We start from the raw sequence: 21,386 nt of genomic DNA on the forward strand, positions 1-21,386 counted from the left end.
CTCGGGAGAGGTGGACTGTAAGCAGTAGCCCTCAGCAATGAATGGCTACTTTCTTAAATATGCTTGTGATTGTTTTAGAAAAGAAATGTACCTTCCTTAATTCAATGAATGTGATTTAATAGTAAGATTATCTGGTTTCCAGAATAAAAATCTGTCCTAATCTAATTGAGAAATAAAATCAGCCAATGTCATAGCTGCCCCCAAAGAAGGATGCACTAATCTGAGACCAGACTTGAGAGTCAACCTGCCTGGTTCTTCCTCTGAAAAGAGAAATTCGGGGCTTCATAGGAATACTGTTAGGAGTGGATGAGAAAACATAGGCAGAGCACTTATCACAGTTCTTAGCACAGGGTAAAATCTTAAGAACTAGCAGTTACTAGTATAAGAAAATAACAATAATAAAAATATTAACAATGGTAGGGCTATTTATTGAGTGTCTAATCTGCACCAGGCTTTTGACATATGTGATATATATTTGCTTCCTTTTTTGCTGCAGATTTCTCTTACAAATTATGTTTAATTTGTAACCCGGGGTGGTGAGTAAAGGAAATCAGACTTTTTAAAGAGACGATGATCACAGTGAAACTGAAAGCATAAACTAAAGAGAGATCAATCACACCTTTTTTCAGGGAAAAGAAGTGCTTCGGGGCATTCAGATTTTATTTAATATACAAATAAGGAGTCAGGCCAATTCCAATACTCCAAAGAGACGGCTACTCTCTAGCCTAGAAATGCCCACTCATACTGTGAAACTGACCATTGTCCGTCTAAGTCCAGTCTGGTACATACTCTACTGCAATAATGCAGAGAAAGTACAGCTCAACTGAACGCTGACAGCAGATGCTTCCTGGCCTGGATGAACAGTACTTGCATCTCAGTTTTAAGCTCCCTGGGCCCCCCAGCTTAGGTTAAACCATGAGATCTGTTATTGGCCTCTGGCTTGTTATACTGAAATTCCTGGCGTCAACAGCAGACTGAATGAAAACATTACCAAATAGGTAAATATATGGATGCGTTTATTAACATACTTCCCTCAAAAAACTCTAATGCCCCGAACTTAGACTGAATTAAACAATTTTCAGTCCTATTCATTAAAAAAGTAACTACTTTATGCCTGACACTGTTATAGACCCTGGAGAGGCAGAGGTGAACAAAGCAAACTGCTTGCTCTCCGTAGAGTCTAATAACCAATGGGGAGTCACATGATAAACGAGAAAATAAATAAGTAAACTACAAACCATCTGAAAATACAGAAAAGAAGGTAACTTGTGAACACAATCACTGTGACACAGCCCAGCCTTTTGGAAAGTCCTCTTTGAGGCTGCCCGGGTCTGAGGTGCAGAGCCTTAGCCCCTCCCTACTGGTAGTCTAGAGTCTTAGGGAAGGAGCCCCAGGGGATGTCACTTTTCATAGCATGAGAACTGGAAGAGGAGATAGGAGGAAGTGTCACGGCCACAGGAGCATTTGCACACACACCCAGTAAGTGGGTTGGGTTGCTGGCACTTCGACCTCGGGTAAGACTCACCCTGGGAGAGGCGGTCATCCTGATTCTTGGTAACTTCAGGAAAGAAAGAAACTTCCCATAGGGATAGACCTCACCCCACAGGTATAAACATGTGTGGGCTAGAAAATCCTTGGGGGAACCCTGATTATTGTTCTTCCCTCTTGGACTGGGAGAGATCATGTCCAGGCTGGGTGTTCTCAGGGCCTAGCCAGGGTTTTGTCAATCACAGAATTTAGATGGTCAGAGATGGAAAATCCCTTAAAGAGCATTTAGTCCATCCTCCAATCTTTATAAAGAAAGAAACAAGCTCAGAGAGGGAATAAGCCCAAGTTTAAAAGCTGGTGAGGGTTCTGAAAAGACTGGCTAAATGCTCACCAATCCCATTTTTTTTCTTGCCCGACACAAAGGAAAATTACATTTCCCAGCCTCCTTTTGCAGTTAGATTGGGACCATCTGTTGGTGTTCTGGCCTATGAAATGTGAAGAGAAGTCATCTATCCATTGCCCAGTCTGTTTTTATGAAAGTCCCATATGATTCTCTAACTACCAACTATCCTCATTCATTAGCCAGCTTACTGCAGATCGTCCAGCAAGGGACTCCAAGAAATCTCTGGAAAATGGCAGCACCACAACCAACCAACCACAAGATAGACGGTGCTGAGATCTGTCAATCACCTATAAAAGCAGCAACCCAATCACACTCAAACCAATTGTGACATGTATAACAAATAAACTGTATTTTGTAAGGCACTGAAACTTTGGAGTTATTTGTTACAGCAACTAGTGCTTTGCATTTACTCTGACACATACACTGGCAGTTCAGAGACTATGATGATTAATTTTATTTGTGTCAACTTAACTAGGTCATGGGGTAGTCAGACATTTGGTCAAACATAATTCTAGGTTGTCTGTGAGGCTCTTTATGGATAAGACTAACATTTGAATCGGTAGACTGAGTAAATCAGGTTTTCCTTCCTAATGTATGTGGGTCTCACCTAACCAATTAAAGACCAAACCAATTGAATAGAATCAAAAGGCTAGAAGGAGACTTCGTCTGCCTGACTGATGAGACGGGTCATTTAATTTTTAGGCTCTTAGACTAGGACTTACACAATTAGCTTTCCTGGTTCTCAGGCCTTTGGAATCAGACCGGAACTACATACACCACAGGCTCTCCTTCCTGGGCCTCCAGCTTACGGACTGCTGATCTTAGAACTTCCCAGCCTCCATGATATCACACAAGCCAAGTTCTTATAAACACACAGAGAAGCAAACACATAGATGTCATATTGGTTGTTTCTCTGGAGAACCCTAACATGGAGACCATGAGTCAGAACTCCTGACTCCCAATTCAATGACCTTTTCCACTAAACTATTCTATTTCTCCAAGCTAATAGAAGGTTCTTTAGAAAACTTCATACCTACTTTCCATACCTGGAACTTCCCAGTCTTGGACCAACAGTGGGCACTGAAAGAGAAATCTCCATGTGGACACCAGGGGTCCTTACTGACACACAAAGTGTAAGTTTGAGGGTGCCTGGGGAATCGGCTAAACCTCGGCTCTGCTTCTTGGGCTGCAATATGCCTCCCAGTCTACTACCCACAGTTCTTGCGCCTGGCAACAGCATATATGTGTTCAGCTGTCTGTCAACCAGAGGACTTTATCTCGATCAGTGCTTCTATATACCTAATAATGACCTCAGGCTTGAGTTGTATGTAAATCATTAAATAAAAGTTAAGTTTCTGTGTTCTGTGACTTTGCTATGATCTGATTTTTTTAATGTTGTAGTCTATATGTGGTATAAACATAAAACCACAGTCCACTGACACACACCTATAAGCATCTATTGACTACAGTTGATTATTCCGTCCTCTCTGAATCACAGATGTAAAGATAGATTTCTAGATGGAATAGCTAGTCACAAAGCTTCCGCTTGGGCAGTAGGTGAAATGGAATAATCTGGATTTTTCCCCCCATAACTTCCTAATGTTAACTCTTCTGAGTGAACACACACTTGCAACATGTCTCTAGAGTTGTCAGTTTAGATTGTAAACTCTTAGAAAAAAAAAGAAGGGACTTAAAATGAGAGAACCTTTAGACTGAAAAAAATTAGAGTTCATCTGATTTTATCTTTATTTAAAATGTTTTATATGTTTTTTTATATGGCGCCTAAGCACACGATGTAACCAATCGCCACGCAAAGATAAGTAAGAGGACATGCCAAAATGTGATACCGTGGTGGGACTCCCTCACTTCAGTTAAGAACTTGTTATTCTCGACTCCTAGAGACCCTTGAACCGTAGTCACAGTACAAGGAAAGAGGAAGTTGAGTTTGTGTGAAATCTCTGGGAAGGTATGTCCAAGAGGCGATGTATGGACGAGTCTATGAGCAGGTAATGAAAGGATGGTTCCTGGCTCTTCCACAGAGGCAGAGGCGATATCCAGCGGCCTTCCTTCCCCTAAGATCAGCTAATGACCTGCCAGTGCGGCAAAATCTTATAGAGACATGCCAGTCAGTTCTAATTCTCTGAAAGGGCAACCTGGGTAATCGCCTAACTCAGGTTAAAAGGCAGAATTGAAATTACACTTCCTAATTTACCAAAAACAAAAAATCCTCAATTAAGTTTATAAAACTTAACATCAAGAAGACAATCTAACTTCCTGCTTTTTTTTTTCTCCTCTACAGTTACGAAAAATTCAAGCCTAACCAACCTTGCAAAAGATTTATTCGAATACCAGAAAATGAACTGGCTGAGTAAAGTAGTATTTTATTCTTTTGGCCAGAGTAATTGAATACTTTTCTCTCCTCTGTGCGGTCAAAAGGCCAGGGGTTTTAACACACACACACGCACGCACGCACACGCACACACCCACACTACACTCTCAAGTGGTATCAGAAATTAAAGTTTCAGTTGGAAATTATATTTTAGTTATGTCCGAAAGACTTTAAAAAGGTAAACAATATTCAGTTGATACCATTTACATAGATACTTGAAACATGAGGACCTGGAAAGATTTAAGATGAAAGGATAGAAACAATACTATGTAAAAAACAACCAAAGAAAAGCGGGGAATTGCTGTTACTATTAGCAATTAGAACACATACATTCTTTTCAAGCACACATTCTCTATGAAAACTGACCATGGACAAAGCTATAAAATAAATCTCAACAAATATCACAGAATTAATCTTATGCAGTTCATATTCTCCAATCTAAATTTAATTAAATTATAATTCATTAATAATAATTACTGGAAATGATTAAACATGTTAAGTGCACTCTTAAAGTAATACTTTACTGGAAAGTAAAACATCTTATTAAATAAGACAAAGGAATAAATGTAATGTAAACACACTGCAAAAACTAATAAATAGAGACCTCTGATAAAATCAATAAAAGTACAAATAAACAATATTACAATATTGAACATAATTTTAGAGACAGGGATTTTTAAAAACAGAGAATACTATGATTTTTTCACTCTATATTATTTTCACTAATTTTTAAATACTATGGCAATTAATTAAAAAACTTAGAAGAAACAGAACATTTCCTAAAATATACAATCTATTATAGCTGGTTTTATAAAGAAAGTGAGAACCTAAATGGACCTATAGTCACTAAAATTTAAGATGTACCCCTCCCTTTGTCTTCTTTTTACCAAAAAAAAAAAAGAGGCCCAGATGAGCCAGATAAGCTCTATCAAACACTCAAAGAACATATAATCCCAAGAGTTCACAAACTGCTCCAGAAACCAGAAAATAAGAAAGTGCTGCCCTATTCATTTTGAACTGAGTTAAATAAACCTTGACATCAAAGCCACACATGGACAGTACAAGAGAGATTATAAGCCAATTTCACTAATAAGCATGAACACAAAAACCTTAAGTAAAGTTCAGCAAACCGAATCACCAATGTAGTTTTTTGAAACAACCAAGTTGGAGCTTGTTCCCCCAATACAAGGGTAATCTAATATTAGAAAATCTATAAATGTCATTTGCCATATTCACAAGTTAAAGAATTGAAGCCATAAGATTTAGAAACTAAATAACATACTTCCTCAACAGATGCCCCAAAATCATACATTAAAATAAAAACCCATGCACAGACAGAAATTCTTACCAAACAGAAACAAAAATTCTTAACCTTATTTGTTAAAGGTCATCTACCAAAATGTACCCCCAAAATCACACTAAACTATGAAAAATTAAAAGCATTTCCCTGGGAGTTAGGAATAAGGCAAGGAGGCCTGCTTTCACCCCCTATTCACTACAGTCCTGGCTAGTACAGTAGGTCAAGAAGAGTACATTGGAAACAGCAAAACAAAGCTGTAGTTTTTGCATATTACATGATTATCTTACGTGGAAGATCTAAAGTAATTTGCAACAAACTAAGAAATTTCGATAAAGTTGCAGGATAGAGAATCAACATACAAAAAAAATGATAATTTTGTTTCCACACTACAGCAGCAGATAGAACTATGAGAATAGTAAACAAAAAAAAGAAGAAAAAAATTATGCCAAAATTATAAAATGTCACTGAAAGACAGAAAAGACCTCAAAAATTTAACAATATACCATATTTATAGATGAGAAGAATCGATATCAAAATGATTTCAATTCTCCCCAATTACATAGTAAACGTAGCACAAATGAAAATTCCAACAGAGTTTTTCTCAAGCCAGAGCAAAGGGCCTGAAGTAGCCGAGATATTGCTGAAGAGGTTGGAACAAGTCAGAAGGAAGCCTTCCCTACTCGCAAGTAAGATTTTATTAGAAGTTTAATTGAAGACACTGTGATATTTGCATAGAGATGGACAAAAGGACTTGTCGACTAGATCAGGAAGCTCAGAGACGGAATCGTACAGAAACAGAAACTTGACCTATGACAGAGGTGCCAGTACAAACCAAGGGGGGAAAAAACCGTAATTTGCAATAGATAATGTTAGAGTCATTGTTATCCATGTGGGAAATTTAAAAAAATTAGATCCCATTTCACACCATAAAGACAAAAATAGATTGAAAAGCTAATATCATAAACAAGTATTGTAACACTTTTAGAAGAAAATACAGGGGGTGAGCTTATGACCACCAAAAAAAGAAGGTTTTCTTAAGACATAAAAAGCATAAAACATAAAGGAAAAGACGGATACATTTAAATACAATAACACAAAAACAAAACAAACATATTCTCTCTTCAACCAAAGTGAAAAGGCAAGTGACAGACTAGATGTGTCAACACAGTTAACCAACAAAACAGTACTTAAAATACATCTTTAAAAATAAATTGATGAAAAGCAAGCCACCCAGTGAAAAAGTGGACAAAGTACACAAACAGGCATCTCACAGAAAAGAAAAACTATTAGGCCAATAAACTTATGAAAAGTTAGTCAACCTCACTAGCAATGAGAAAATGCAACTTGCAGTAACATTTCACATCCATCTGATTGGCAAACATTTTAAAATCTGACAATACCAAGCGTTGGTAAGACGTGGAGCAACAGGAATACTCCTATACTACTGGTAGAAATGCACACTGAAAGAATCACTTTGGAGAACACTTCAGTAATATTCAGCATTTCCCGGAACACACCCTAGAAGCAGCTCTTCGCAAGGAGATATGTAAAAGGTCACTCACTTTGGAACTGTTTGTGACAGGGAGAATTGGAAATAACCGCACTCTTCCAACAAAATACGTAAATAATCATCAAGTATTCACGCGATGGAATTCTACATACAGCAGTTAAAACAAATGAACAAATGTGCATGTGCCAACTTGGATACATCTCAGAAACAGTGTTGAGCAAAGAAAAATTAAAATGCAAGGTGCATAAAGATATATACACTGTGATAACACTTGTATTAAGTTAAATATGCTGAACGGTATTATATGTTGTTTCTATGGATGTGTATAAAGTAAAGGTATAAAAATATTCACGGCGATGATACATGCCAGTTTTGGTAGAGTGCATGCCTCTGTGGAGACAGGAAGAGGGTGGGGTGAGGGAAAAACATTTTCCAGAAGGTATTAAACTATGCCTGTAATATTTTATTTTGAAAATAAAATCAGAAGTAAATATGGCATAACTAATTTTATTGTATAATTCTCTGTAACTTCCCATATGATTGAAATGTTTTATTTAAAAAGTGAATAACTTTAAGATGAAACTTCAGAAAAGACTATCTTAATGACTGATACAATTCCTAAGAAATACTCAAATTTCATTAAAATTTAACCATAAAAATGGTCAAAACTCTCATCGTGAAATATAAATACAAAGGTTGGCAAAAGTAAGTTTACAGTTGTGGGTACATGAAACACTTTATTCTTACATTATTACTTATTAATGATTGTATTATTTTCCATACGAAAATAAAGCTACTTTTGCTCACCCTGGATTTCAATTTGAGGTGTGTGTCCATAATACAAATAAGAAAGCTATCTAGAAATAAACCGTTAATGTCCTGAAGACAGGGGCAAAATATAAATGAGCCTGTGCACATGTGGGTAAAAATCAGAAAGGAACACACACACACGAACACACAAACTATTTTAGTTTTAAAATTTGACTCAGTGAGTGAAATATTATTAAAATAAATACATCATGTACTTCCTGAAAAGTGTTTACTGTAGCAATAACATAGCAGCAGAGATTGAAACAAATAAAGCTCTAGAAACCCAGAGCAAAGAGTAGACAAGTTCCGTGGGCCTCCCACTGACTTTGCGTTTCGGTGAAACGATCCAGTTAAACAAACAGGCACACGACACGCTGACTTGGGTCAAATCACTATTACCACCCACTTTTCAAGGGTAATTGCAGTCAGGAACTCGCCCAGGAGAGCTACTTTGCTGCACCTTTAATTAAGGCGGGGCTTTTAAGACTCAATTGTTCCATTCGTGTCTCAAATCAATCAGATGAAATTCACCTTTTACGTGGCCTGAATCCTGATAGCTCAGCACACTCGATAGGTAATTTAATCATCTCTGGTGTAGATGAACGCAAACTCAAATTAGCTACCGAAAGAGTTGGTCTTCTCTGAGATAGCTGTGCTTTTCCACTTTTATGCAAGAGCTGAGCTTCACCAACTGGCTAGCTGGAGGTGTTATTAAAAATTTAGTGAAAGAAACAAAGGTGTGCTCTGGCGTCTCCTGTTACCCTTTCTCCTGTTACCCCGGCAGACAAAAGGCATAGGGCCTGCTTCATGAATAATGTGACATGGAATATTCACCATCTATTTTTAATGGAGTCAAGTAATAAGAGAGATATTTGCAATCTTCAAATTTCACACGGTAACAGGCGCAGTAATTTGTTTTGATTCTGCACTGGGGATATCAAGGGTTTTTGTCTGGGTTCATTTTGTCTTCCAAAAAAGGCAAATCGTGAACACAAAAATTAAAACTCCACATGCACAGCATAAACAGGGATTATGAAAATGGAGCAAAAGTTCTAAATGTCACAAGGGGAGTACAGGACGGGACTGACAAGTAAATTTCAGTCAGTTCTACTTACCCCTCCATGCAACTTCTTCACTTTTCAAACCAGGGAGGAAATAATCAACCCGTGTGTGTGGCGAATTCTGTGGGAAGTTTGTGATCTTTATTCACTGGGAACTCTGCTCTCCAGAGCACTAGAAAGAGGTTCCTGGATCCTGTAACTGTTCACCCATCAGTTCTGGAAAATTATCTTAAAATTGCATTACAGAGCACATACGTTTAAATTTCGAATGAGAATAAACGAAATGGAAAGACATGGTGTTGGGAACCGAGTGAGGACAGCCAAGGACTGAGATTTTTGCAGAACCTGGAAAGAAGCAGTGCCCAGGCCCCTGTGACCCCCCAGGTCCGTGTCCTCTGTGTTCTGTTTGTTTCCTGGGCCTTCAAGCAATTTCCGTGTTCTCTGTGCTGTGCGGAGCCAGCCAGGATCAAGCAGGAGTTTATTCCATCCGCTTAGTCACTTAAGACCTCACCAAATATTTATTGATCTTCTACTGTGTGCCAGGCACTGTCCTAGAAGGTTCAGCAGTACCAAATAAATAGAACTCCACAGGACACTGTGGTCACTGCTGTATCCCAGAACTGAGAACAGTGCCAGGCACACACTAGGTGTTCAATCAATACGTGTGAGGTTGATTTGAATAGAAATGGACAGTCTGCCAGTGGTCATCATGGGCCATTCATACCCTGTCTGGGAAATGTTAGAAAAAGCACAGGTAGTTCGGATTTAGGCCAGGACCTTCCTCTAGTTTAAGGGATTGATTTGTGCAAGAAATTCCCACAAGTGGGATAGAGCAAGAAATAACTCAGATCCCGATTTTACTGCCCCTTGTGTATCTTTAGATTTCTGACTTACCTCAGGTGAGGCAGCCAATCAATCTCAGATACTATCTTTCCTCACTCCTCTCCACGGAACCAAAGCAGTCAGAGTTGTACTGGGATGATACAACCGTGTCTAAAGTTTAAAATCAAGGAAACCAGTGTCAGGGAGGTCAAAGGATTTGACCAAGTCAAATGATAGAGTACTGGTGACAGAGCTGTGACCAAGATTCGATCTCTGGACCTAAGGTTTGTGATTTCTTTACTCATTTCAGAGCCTTCCGGCCTGTTAAAAAAAACAGCCCTGAAATGCACAGAAGAGCCTGTGCACATGTGGGACCGTCAGGGAGTCTCCTAGGCTGGAGCGTAGCGTGGAACACCTAACATTTCCTATTAAGAAATAAGGATCTCTGAGGAGTGAAGAAAAGAGCACAGGAAAACCAGAGCAACTGGATTTTACTCTCTTCTGGATGTTGGCTCCTTCGCACGACTTCCGTAGTTCCCTTCAGTGCCAACTGCCCCTGCAGACTAAAACAAGGGTCTTTCACAAATTCCCTGCACAAATGAAAAAGCAATATGTAAGAGTCTTAATACTTTATTAACTTAAAACACCACTCTAATAAATATGTATTAACAAACATAATGCATTTCAGAAGACCTAAAAAACATTTATAAACCTCATCAAAGGAAATTACCACTTCTCTGTGGTACACATTGAAGGTGAAGGAGTTGAAGACACAGCCTTCACTCCCATGTGCCTGCTAGCTTAGACATCTTTTAAAAATCAGCTTAACAATAAAAAAACTGAATATACACACAAATCTTTGAAGTATCTGTTCATCTATTTTTTCTTATGCTTGACAAAAGTCAAATGGGTCAAAGGGAAGGCTGAAGACTATTTTGCCTTCTCAGAATTCCTTTGCAGGGAAAGAAAGAATAGATCCAACCACTTGGAGGTGCAAATGCTAGTTTTTGAAGTGCTGGGGGCGGGCACAGAGACTGTGACCTTGATCTCTGGCTCCACAGTACCTAGCATAGGGCCTGGTACCATGGTAACCAGTGGTCAACAAATATTTGCTGTGAAGGGATGATATCATGTCCAAAGACGGCTGCTCTGTCCTTCCACCTCGTCTGATGAAGTCTTCACATGCCTCCTGGAGGCTTCTAATCTCTTCTTAACACCAAGCCCACTTTTTTTCAACTCTTTCTTGGGATGGGCCGTATCCTGTAATTTCAGAAGTATGCGACTACTTCCCCAAGTCAGTTTCCGAGCCAGTCTTCCAGTGGCAGAAATGATTCCTCCAAGATTTATAGGCAGCACCCAACAGAAAGGGGTAAGCTGACTCCCCAGAAGGAAAAAAGAAAAATAACACTCATTCTTCACTCTATAGTTTAAAAAACTAGTGTCTGTCTACCTTGTAAAGGTGATTTTTCCTCCCCGACACCAGTATGTGGGGTGGATTGGAAGGAGGAGGGAAGAAACCGGAATGACCCTCCTGATTTTGGAGCAGAGCTGGGAATAGGAAGGACTGAGGGGCCCAAGATGTTATCTGAGCCCCTCTTGACTTGGAGTCTTCAGGTGTAGAGGAGCCCATTCCTTGTGTCCAAAGTACAGTAAGTCATTTGGTTCCGACTCCAGGACGAACTTTGAGAAAAGGCAACGTATTCCCTCCAGCAGCTCTGGGAAGAAAGGTGAAGGAGGACCAGCCTGCTGGGATTTGCAGCCTGGACTGGGGGCCTGAGAAGTCAGCAGTGGGTGGTGGCAAGTGGGGAGGCTGCGCTCCCTAGTGTTGTGTTACAGCTGCTTGTGGCCAGCCAGGGCACTCATTTGAGCCCATGCTGCGTCTCCCGGTGCCGCCTGAGATCCACCTTCCTCTGGAAGCCCTTTCCACACAAGTCGCAGCCGAAGGGCTTGAAGCCAGTGTGCTTGCGGCTGTGGGTGATGAGGTTGGAGCTCTGGCTGAATGCCTTGCCGCACACCTGGCACTTGTGGGGCTTCTCACCTGCAAGAACGGAGGGGGTGAGGGGAGGAAGTATGAGTCTGTGATGAAGCTAGAGGGGACTCACTGTGACCCACATGCTCTTGGCAGCAGCTGGCTGCACCAGTCTAAGACCTTCAAGTAACTTGGAGGGTGATGTGTTGCAACACAAGTCCTGAGAAGCTGTGGGTGCACCAGGTGAAAGGGAGACTTTCTGAGTGGGGGTTCCCAGCCAAAGGCCTCAAACCGTTTCCTGTTAACAGGAAACACAGCAAAGACCACGTGCCCGCCCCAGGCTCGCAGCTGAACCCACCCTGGGAGGACTCCCCTGACTTGAGAAGCAGAGAGCTCCTACAGCAGATGTTCAACAGGAGGGGGTGGGGGGACGCTGGCCTTCTAACCATGTGATGGTTCTAATTCAGAGGAAGTTTTCAAATCTGAGTTTCCAAGCTGGGGTGTGGGGGTGGGGGCTGTGTATAGAACAGTGAACCTGTCTTCTTCCTTGGTCTCGAAAGACAATAGAATGCATTTGAAGTATGGACATTTCTTAAAGTCTTATTTTTAAAAACCCACATTTGAACCATGAATTATTTCTTAAATTAGCTGATCCCTTTCTATCTTGATTTTACTTTCTTTTTATGAGGTTAACAGAAGTTAACTCTTCACCACAGATAAATAAATAACACATTGAAAACTGTTTTGTCTTTCCCCCCAATTCATGAGCTGTTTTAACATTTGGGGAAATAGCATGGATTTCTAAATAACCTCAGCATGGCATTACTATAGTTAGGGCTTGACCTTGGGAAAAAATGCAAAATAGATGAAGTTTGTTTTTGAGGAACCCTCCACTCCTCATACTGCACCCTCTTCTGTCTTCATGCTTCAGATTTCCTTGATAAGCAACCACCCATCAAAACTTATCCTATCTCTTTAGGGTCAAACAAATCTGAGAAACGAATTCTAGCTATAATGTAAATGTTTGATAAGGGCTTAATGTTTCATTCAGTCAAGATCCTAGTTGCATTTTGATAAGCGCCTTGAATACCTCTACGAAAAAGAGTGAGTTACATGGAAATTTCAGGCACCGGGCCATGATTAAAATAGGATATTTTCTGGGTTTTCTGATAGGGGCATCTACACAATTCAGGCATATTTATATGCAATAAGGGTGTGTTTGCAGTGCTAACTGAAACACTGCTCTTTACTTCAAATCGGCATTCATACTCTGCAAGAAAACAGTCAGATTTCTGGTTCTAATGTCTTTTTGATTACTAGAGACAGTGCTCCTGACATTCAAGCTGCCACCTGCACACAGTCGAAACATTAGGGAATGAGTACAGAATTGGAAGCCAGAGTATTCCACGGGCCCATGACCAATGGGAAATCATTCCATCTCCCTGAGTTTCAGGATGGTAATGTCCGCTCCTTCTCCCGGGACAGGACAGCAGTAAGAAGCAAATAAAGTGATGTACTTGAAAGCACTTCACAAATTATAAAGCATTATGATAAGAGTTATATTATGAACTTGCTGATATTTTTAACAGGGCAGTAAGTGACTAGAAGCTTTTTATGTCTACCAGCCCCCATGACTCTGATACAATAAACAGTGGTCAAGGGCATAGACACTTGAGGTCAGACAGACCTGAAGTGAAATCCTGGCAATGTGACCCTGGGCAGGTTACCTAACTCTTCTGGGCCTCACTTTCCTCATCTCTAAAATGGGAATCAGGAACAGTCTCTATCTCCCAGAACTGTGGTGAGCATGAAGTGAGATAATGCATTTGCAAAGCACTTAGCAGAGAACTTAGCTACATTTACCATTGCTCCCCGCCCTCTGAATAACCTCTCAGACTCCTAAAAATGCAGACAGCAGATCACACATAAGTCAATCCTCCAAAAGGCTGGGTGGGAGCCCAAGAGAAAGTCCTCAATCTCTAGGTAAACATTTACAGCAAACCTCTGAGAGGACCCTGGAGCTTCATATTTCACCCAGAGCAGGCAGCATTTGGATCAGCTGCTAAAATACAGCAAAATATCCTTGCAAGGATAGGGAACCTGCAGCTGACCTGTTCTTCAGATACAATTCCAAATCAAGTCCCCTCTGTGGAGAATGATGTGTGTAAGGGAATCTAGGAGAATCTACCTCACTTTCTTTTACACACTGCAGTGATTAGGCCTCATTAGCCACTCATTTGGGGCCAGAATATCACAGAGAAGGTGAATTATATTGGCCTGGGGCGGGGGGGGGGTGGGGGAAGAACACCCCCCTTGCCCCTCATCCCTCACTGGCTGTTTCCTACAAGCCAAGGGCCTTCAGCTCACCAGTGTGAATGAAGGTGTGTTTTTTCATGTCTGACTTCTGATGGAACCTCTTGCCACAGTACTGACAGGGGTAGGGCCGGGTGTCTGAGTGGATGAGGAGGTGTGTGGACAACGTCGATGACCTCTTGAAACTCTTGCCACAGATCTTGCAGTCAAAGCTCCGTTCCTGTGGAGAGAAAAATGTGGCACTCCTATTGCAGCCGTGCAGGCTGCACACCCCTTGCCACGAACCTGACAAAGCCAGGGCTTTCCTTTCTTTCAGAGCCCCTTCCCAAACAGCCTGTCCCACTGTTTTCTCTCCTTAGGTGTACTTCCAACCTCTATCCTCCCCACCCTTATCCTCTTCCCCTTTAACATTTTTTTCTACCCACACACTTTTCACCCACAACCTCCACACCCCATGGCAAAAACGTATCCCCACCCTGCTTTTTTGACACCCATTTATAATAACTTCTCCACCCTCCTCCACAGGAGGCTTAGACCTCAGTCACTTGAGATGCCCCCTCCCTCCAGCCAGTGTGGGTGTTGAGAGAGATGAGAGAATGCTCTTTTTAGTAAACAAGTATCTGTAAGTAAGCATTGTCCTGTCATAATTACTTGTGTACTAATTTGCTTGTCTACCTTCTGTCAGCTAAACTGAATCTCGGTGGGGCATCCTGTCAGAGACCCGGTGTGTGAAAATATTCGCATGGGTCTACCACCTGGAAGGTGGGCAACAAATATTTTAAACGAGTGAACGAAAACATAGCCGGACAAATATGCTACTGGACGCTCTAAACGACCTAAGATCTCTCCTTTGCAGTTGGGAGGGGTCGATGCAAATTAAATGACAGTCATTTGGTTAAAAAAAAAAGCTGAGGGAAAGAAACAGAGCTAGTAAATATATCAGCAGCAAGGGTGCATACAAACTTTCCTCAAACCCAAAGTAATGATCGGAATCACTCTGAAGGCTCCCAGTGTTATGACACCAAACTCGAGCACTGAGCCGGCCACCATCCACCGTTTCCTACACACCTACGTCTAGGCTAGGGGACATGGCCGAGGGCAGTGGGGACAGCCCGGGGAAGTCCAAGGAGGAATCCTCCAGGTGCAGAGCGCCGGTGCTGCACAGAGAAGCGGACGAACCCGGGAGGCGAAAGCCTAAGCCGGGCAGTGCGAGGCCGAGCGCACCCCTCCACCCATGCCTGCTTACCTGTGAGTGCACTGCTTTGTGCTGCTCCAGGCTCACCGCGTGCCCAAAGGTCTTGCCGCATATCTCACACGCAAAGGGTCTCGTGCCGCTGTGAGACCTGCGCACGTGCACCTCGAGCCCGTGCGGCGTGGAGAACACCTGAGGCGGGTGGGGCCAGGGAGAAAGATGCTGAGAGGGGCCAAGGGGCGTGGGCGCGGGCTGGGCGAGGGCTGGGGGCGCGGGAGCCTCACCTTGCTGCATTTGATGCACTTGTAGGAGCCGCCGCCCAGCAGCAGGCGGGTGCACAGAAGCTCCGACTCCACCTTGACGCCAGCGCCTTTATCCGCGTGCAGCCCATGGCCACGCTCTGGGTACAGCCCCCCCGCTGCCACCGTCGGCCGCTCGTACAGCCCCGCCACCGCCGGCCCGAAGTCGCTGTAGAGCCCCAGGCCCACGCCGCCTGCTGCGCTCCCACCCCCGGGCGCCCCAGCCCCCGCACCGCCCGCCGTCCGCTCCGGGCCGTACAGCGCCGCGGGGTGGCCGGGCTCCGGGGCGCGCTCGCAGAAGAGGCCCAGGCCAGCCCCGCGCTCCAGGGCCGCGCACGGCCGGTAGCTCTGCACCAAATTCCGCAGGTCAGAACCCGCCAGGCCGCTCCACGAGTATGGCTTGAAGGGCAGGGGAAAGGGCTGAGTGTCGTCCAGCGAGGGGCACACAGACTTCTCTGAGGCTGCGAAGACACAAGAGGGCGTCGGGTCAGGCTTCAAACCAACTGCCACGCACCCAGCACCCAGCGTTTGCGAGCGCTCCACGTGCCAGATGCCTTGCTAGCGCCAGGAACACCCCCAGAATAAAACGCAGGCCGGGCCCCTGGGGCCTTGAGGACCACTGGAGGCAGGAAGAGCGTGAATAGATCATTTAAATGACATCGGGTGAGGAGGTAGGTAGTTCCTACGACAGAACAGTGGAAGCTCACGACGTTTCGAGGGTCTTTCCTAGCTCGACCAGCGCACCTAGTGGTCCCACAGAGACAGGCGCACCACGCTGTCTGTGCTTAATCAATGCTCTGCACTGAGCTTCGAGGGAGGAGAAGGCGGCCACTGTTCGGGCCCTGGACAGCGCTCGTCGGGCAGGGTGCCCAGTGCGGGCGCTCTCTGGTCCCTATATGTTCCTACCCCGTCCCTTTTCTTTCTGGGATTGATAAGTAGGGAAGGAGAGGGCCAATAAAATGCGGTCCAGCCTACCTAAGACATATCTGCCTGGAAAACAAACAGGAGAAAGAAAAAACCCAACGGGAAGGGCGTTATCATTCCTTAAGTTATTAAGTGCCCGCCCAGTGCAGGTAACAAAGAAACAGTGGGAAGGGGTCTTGAGGGTAGAACTGCCTGCCAATTACTACCTACTCTCATCCAGTTTGACAGAAATAAAACCATCCAAATTTCTTAGAAAATAATTTACAATTAAGGTTTAGCCCCAACTGTAATAGAAATAGCTCTCCGAATTCGCAGCTTTCTGTACTCCCCAACCAACGTGAATTTTGCTAAAACCACATTCCCAACATATACTTTCTCTAAGTGCATACGGATTTACAAATCTGTTCACACACTGCAGACTGCAACCCAAGCTAGCCGCCTCAGGGCGAGACTGCACCCCGAGTTTCCGTCGGAGACCTGCCGGCGGCGCCCAGTCCTTACCGCGGAGTCTTGCACAGTCAAAAGGAACTGTCGGTCCGTCTCCCAGACACACTCGCCGGAGCTATGCCTTTACCCAATTGAACGCACCGAGTGCGGAACGGGATTGGGGGTGTATTTTAAAACCAGTGAATGCAGCCTGTAAACAACCAGCCCTCGGCAGATCCGGCTGCTCTGCGCACTCCTTCCCCCGGCCCAAACTTAGGCACGCCCCACCCAAGTGCTCTCAGTTTACTCGAAACTCGGCTGCTGGCTGGAAATGAAACCAGCCTGCTGGTCCCCAGAACTGGACCGACTAGGCAGAATGAAAAAATAAAATTGGGCCCCCAATCTGCGCCTGCTAAAACCCAGTGGGGGCCGAGATTTTCTTCTGGGATGGGTCCCGCCCGCCTGGCGCTCAGCTCCGCCAGGACCCACGCCGCGGCAGCGGGAGCAGTTTTTTAACGGCAGTGGCACCTTCCTCTCACACTGCCCAGGTCTCCGTTTGTTTGGGACTTGGGGGTCCTGGATTCTGGAAGCCCAGATTTCTAAACAATCCACTCTGGCCGGAAAACGAAATGTCGACATTGCTGTCGGTAGAGACGACCCACTTATTTTTCTCTCACTCACCCGCTCCGCGCAAACAAATGAGGCGGGATGAACAGCTCAGGCAGCAGACCCCGCACACAGACCCCGCACAAACGCCAGCGGCCCTACACCGCGTGGACACGCTCCCTCCCCTGGGAAAGACTGTTCGCCAACCATTTGGCATCTCTGCGCCCAAAGCCGCGCGGGTTCATTCCTCGCCCAGAGGTCCCTGCCGCCTGCGCCCCAGAACTCCCACCTGGAGACACAGAGGGCGACGGAGGCCTCCAGAAGTCCTCAAATTCCGAGCTCCGATCGCAGACGCTGCCCTCACAGCTGCCGGGGGACGCGGAGGCTCTATCAGGGGCCTCCGTCAGCTGCGACTCGGGGGACAAACGGCCCCGGGGCTCCGCCTTTGCCCCCAATGCATTCGAGGTGCTGTCTGTGGAGAGGAGGGACGATAGGGGCTCAGGATGGGCCCGACTGGGGGTTCAGAACCGTGGAGGTTCTGAAGTGATGTTCCCCGGACCTTGGGCGATCCCCTCTCTCCCCCGACCTGGCGGGGAATGCTCCCGGCTCCGAGGGTGAGAGCGGAGAGGCCGTGGCACCTACGAGATGAGACGAGGTTGGGGGGGGGGGAGCGCCTCAGGACCAGACCGTAACAAACAAAACGTGCATCCAACGGGCCGTCGGGCTTCCCTTCCCGGTTCCTGGGGGACCGAGTGGAGGGGCTCAGCGTCTACGTCCCGTCCCGGGAGCAGCCCCGGCTGGCCCGCGCGCGCTCCGCACCTGCTCTGCCCGGCGCCAGCACGTTCTCCTGCCGAAGGGAGTAGTCGGGTCCCGGGGAACGAGGCTGGTGGTAACTGTGAGCCTTCTTGCTCTTGACAAGGAACGAACGCGGCATGTTGGTTGGGCAAGCTCCCCACGCTGTTCCCAGGGTCCCTGGAGCCTCCGTCACCAAACTGTCACCCGAGTTTTTTGTTCAGCCCCAACTAGGCAAGACCTGTGAGAGGAGAAGCAGGTGGAAACACGGGTCGGTGTGGTCTGGCCCGGGAATGGGTAGCGGGGCAGAGACAGAACTCCGGCTGGGGAGGAGCGAGAAAGGCTCGCAGGAGGAGGAGCTTGGCCCCGCTGCGTCTCGCTCACCAGGTGGCACTGGGACAGGTGGCGTGAGCCTGCCGAGGTCGCCGCCACAGCTCAGCAGTATAACCCGTCCCGGACCCGGGCTCAGGCCTCCTCCTTCTGCCCGGCACACGCCCCTCGGCCCCGCCCCTTCTCTAGCAAAACTCGCCCGGGGAATCAGACTCTCCAAAGAGCTGGGGTCCCAAACGGGCCAGTTACTCCAACTTGATGCTTCGCTGCCCCCTGGGCTCTGCTTTTCGGCTGGGGAAGGGGGCCGGGGCTGTGTCCGAGGCCTGCTACCGGAAGAGGCTTGTTAAGCCCTCCAAGAGCGGGAGGCAGATGGGAGCGAAGAGGGAGCTCGCGGGCAGGACGAGGGGCGGGGCCGGGGGTGTAGCACAGCATGGGGGCTGGAGGCAAGTAGGGGCTGGAGAAAGATGGCAGGAGGGACCAGAAGGTGACGCAGAGGCAGAGGCAGAGGGCCAACCCTGGCTATGGGAGGAACTCGAATCCCGGTGATCTTACTCGTTCCACACTCTTTCTTGCCCCACTCGGGGGAAAAGTTGACCGGGAGACGTAGTTGCAGCGGTAGCAGACCATGGAGACCTAACCTTGAAAACCAAGTCCCATTAAAAACCACTTTCCACTCTGCTCACCAAAAACCTTGTCCTGTGGAAGTCGAACCCTGATGCGCACACGCTCGCTCGGAAGCGCGCGGCGTCCAGGAGTCCGCGGAGAACTAACAGTTCGGCGGACGCCTGAGAGAAAGCGAAATGCCCGCTGCACCCCTCTCATTAACCCCCCAATCAGTTCACCTAATTCCGGGGTCGAAACCTGAGCCCCGTGGGGAGGCAAGGTAGTGCCTAGAGCTCTGCTCTGGTCTCTCTGGGGGGAGGGAGGGGGGCGGCGGAACCAGAAAGGCTAGGAGGTCTGCCTCCCTCCCCGGGTGCAGACGAAGGGGGCTGGGATCACTTGAGTGCTGTAGGCTCTTCGAGTACTGCAGCTCTCTGTGGCCTTGGCCAGTTCAGAAACAAGGGCGCCAGGGATTCTGGGCCGGGGCAGGACCCCATGTCCCTGGACTTCGCAAGGCTTAGGCTGCCAAGTCCGCGTGGCTCCCAGGCCTGGATGCAGGACACAGTTTAAGTCAGACCGTTGAAGCTCCAGGCTCAAAAAGACTTCCAGGGTACTCCTTCCCTAGACAGCATTCCACTCCCACTGTGTTCCCTTCTCTGGGAGGGGAGTGCGGACAGGCTTGGAAGAAAAGACAGTTGGGACTTGCAGCAGAACCCCAAACAGCATGTCCCGTGTCCTAAACACCAGGTTCCTCCTAGGGATGAGGGTGCCGCCCACCCCCCGTCGGCCCCAAAAGTCGGAGCTTCAGGAGGCTTTCGGGTGCTGGGCTGACCTAAGGTGGCGCACGTCTGCTGCTTCAGTTTCCCTGCGCCCCCGTGAGCCGCTGCTTCGGCTGCTTCAGCCGTATAATAAGACACTATGAAGGCTAAAACCAATTTCTTAAACAACCATGTGTTGAAAACTCAGTGTTGAAAACGAAGTGAAACGGTCCTGAGGGCATGCTGGGCCTTGGGTACCCGGTGGCGCGCAGTCGAACTGCGGTTGGCAGGTACAGGGGTTGAGCTGTCCGCGTCCGCTCTGTCTGGACTCGATGGGACCGTGCAGGATCGGACTGGCGAGGAGGCTGCCTCCCCACCCGGAACACAGCCCCTTGCCTCTCTTACATCCCGGCTGGTTCTGCGGGTTTCTGGAAGGGTGGAGTGAGTAGGGGGTGGTAGGGCCCGGCGCAGAGCGCGTGGGAAGGCAACCTAGCTCAGCAGCTGGTGGCTGGGGGCGGGGCAGCCCTTGGTGAGCGCGGGTCCGCGGGCCCTCAGTTCACGGTCCGGGCCTTGGAAGGCGGGAGCTGGAGGCACGAAGGGAGGGCAGCCTCCAGAACCCAGCTGCCGCCGCCTCCCCACCAGATGTTTTCTTCCCGGGTGGATCTCACTCCCCTGCAGATTCACCAAACGTCCTGGCTCCAGATCCCCAGCCCTGCCTTGCGGGTCGCGCCGGGCCACAGCTGATAGAGCTCCGCGCTCCCGCACGGCAGCCTACAGCAGTTGGGGACCTAGCGGCCAGGTTATTTGCCCCCTCAGTGCCCAAGTCCTCCATTTTTCCTGGTCTCCCCCACCAGGGAAGGAGGTGCAGAACAGGCGCAGCGGACCTACCTGCGGGGTCAGGGCGCGGGCACCGCGCTCCGAGAGTTTTCAAACTGAGTTGCTTTCGGGACAGACCGCGCTCTCTCTCTCTCTCTCTTTTTTAATCTCCTTCCGAGCTCAGCCCCCAAAACCACAAGCTTCACTTCCTGAGCGTTAAGGAGTAGCTCGCTGGGCCCTCTCAGACCTGCCACCCCCCCAGCCGGGCAGCGGGGCGTGCTCCTCCTCTGTGCAAGGGGCTAGGTGGACCGAGTGCCCGGCCTTCCCAGCCGCTCTTCCCCGAGGCCCTCCCCGTTGTTTCTCTGTGGGTCAGCGGGGGTGGGGAGACCCGGAGGACCCAGACACTAGAAATGACTAGAGAGAAAATGAACTATTCTTGACTCCTGGGAGACTTCCGCAGCAAGAAGAAGTCACAGATTCAGGACACAGATTGACTTGAGCTGCGGGAGTGGAAGCGCCCAGCTCAGAGGAGGCCTCCCCGCCTGTCTGGCCCGGGACCCCACCGCCAGCACCACCAA

At 47.0% G+C, this 21,386-nt stretch overlaps 1 protein-coding gene across 2 annotated transcripts; it reads right to left on the bottom strand.

Moving 5' to 3' along the window:
* Nucleotides 1-10,669: 10,669 nt before the first annotated feature.
* On the bottom strand, nucleotides 10,670-21,166 carry GFI1 (growth factor independent 1 transcriptional repressor). 2 transcript variants are annotated; one of them, XM_037045488.1, is made up of 7 exons: nucleotides 20,881-21,166; nucleotides 18,332-18,545; nucleotides 17,802-17,984; nucleotides 15,542-16,017; nucleotides 15,312-15,449; nucleotides 14,120-14,285; nucleotides 10,670-11,821 (listed from the first exon to the last, which is right to left on the bottom strand). In XM_037045488.1, the coding sequence occupies exons 2-7, from the start codon at nucleotides 18,444-18,446 to the stop codon at nucleotides 11,643-11,645; spliced, it is 1,257 nt and encodes a 418-aa protein (XP_036901383.1). In that variant the 5' UTR covers nucleotides 18,447-18,545; nucleotides 20,881-21,166; the 3' UTR covers nucleotides 10,670-11,642. The 2 variants fall into 2 exon arrangements, with proteins under 2 accessions (XP_036901383.1, XP_036901384.1); XM_037045489.1 differs by lacking the exon at nucleotides 20,881-21,166 and having other exon boundaries at nucleotides 18,332-18,594.
* Between the last annotated feature and the right edge of the window lie 220 nt (nucleotides 21,167-21,386).

Source organism: Sturnira hondurensis, unplaced genomic scaffold (assembly GCF_014824575.4).
Source record: "Sturnira hondurensis isolate 20B ecotype Veracruz unplaced genomic scaffold, ASM1482457v3 Scaffold0004322, whole genome shotgun sequence".
NCBI classification, from domain to species: domain Eukaryota; kingdom Metazoa; phylum Chordata; class Mammalia; order Chiroptera; family Phyllostomidae; genus Sturnira; species Sturnira hondurensis.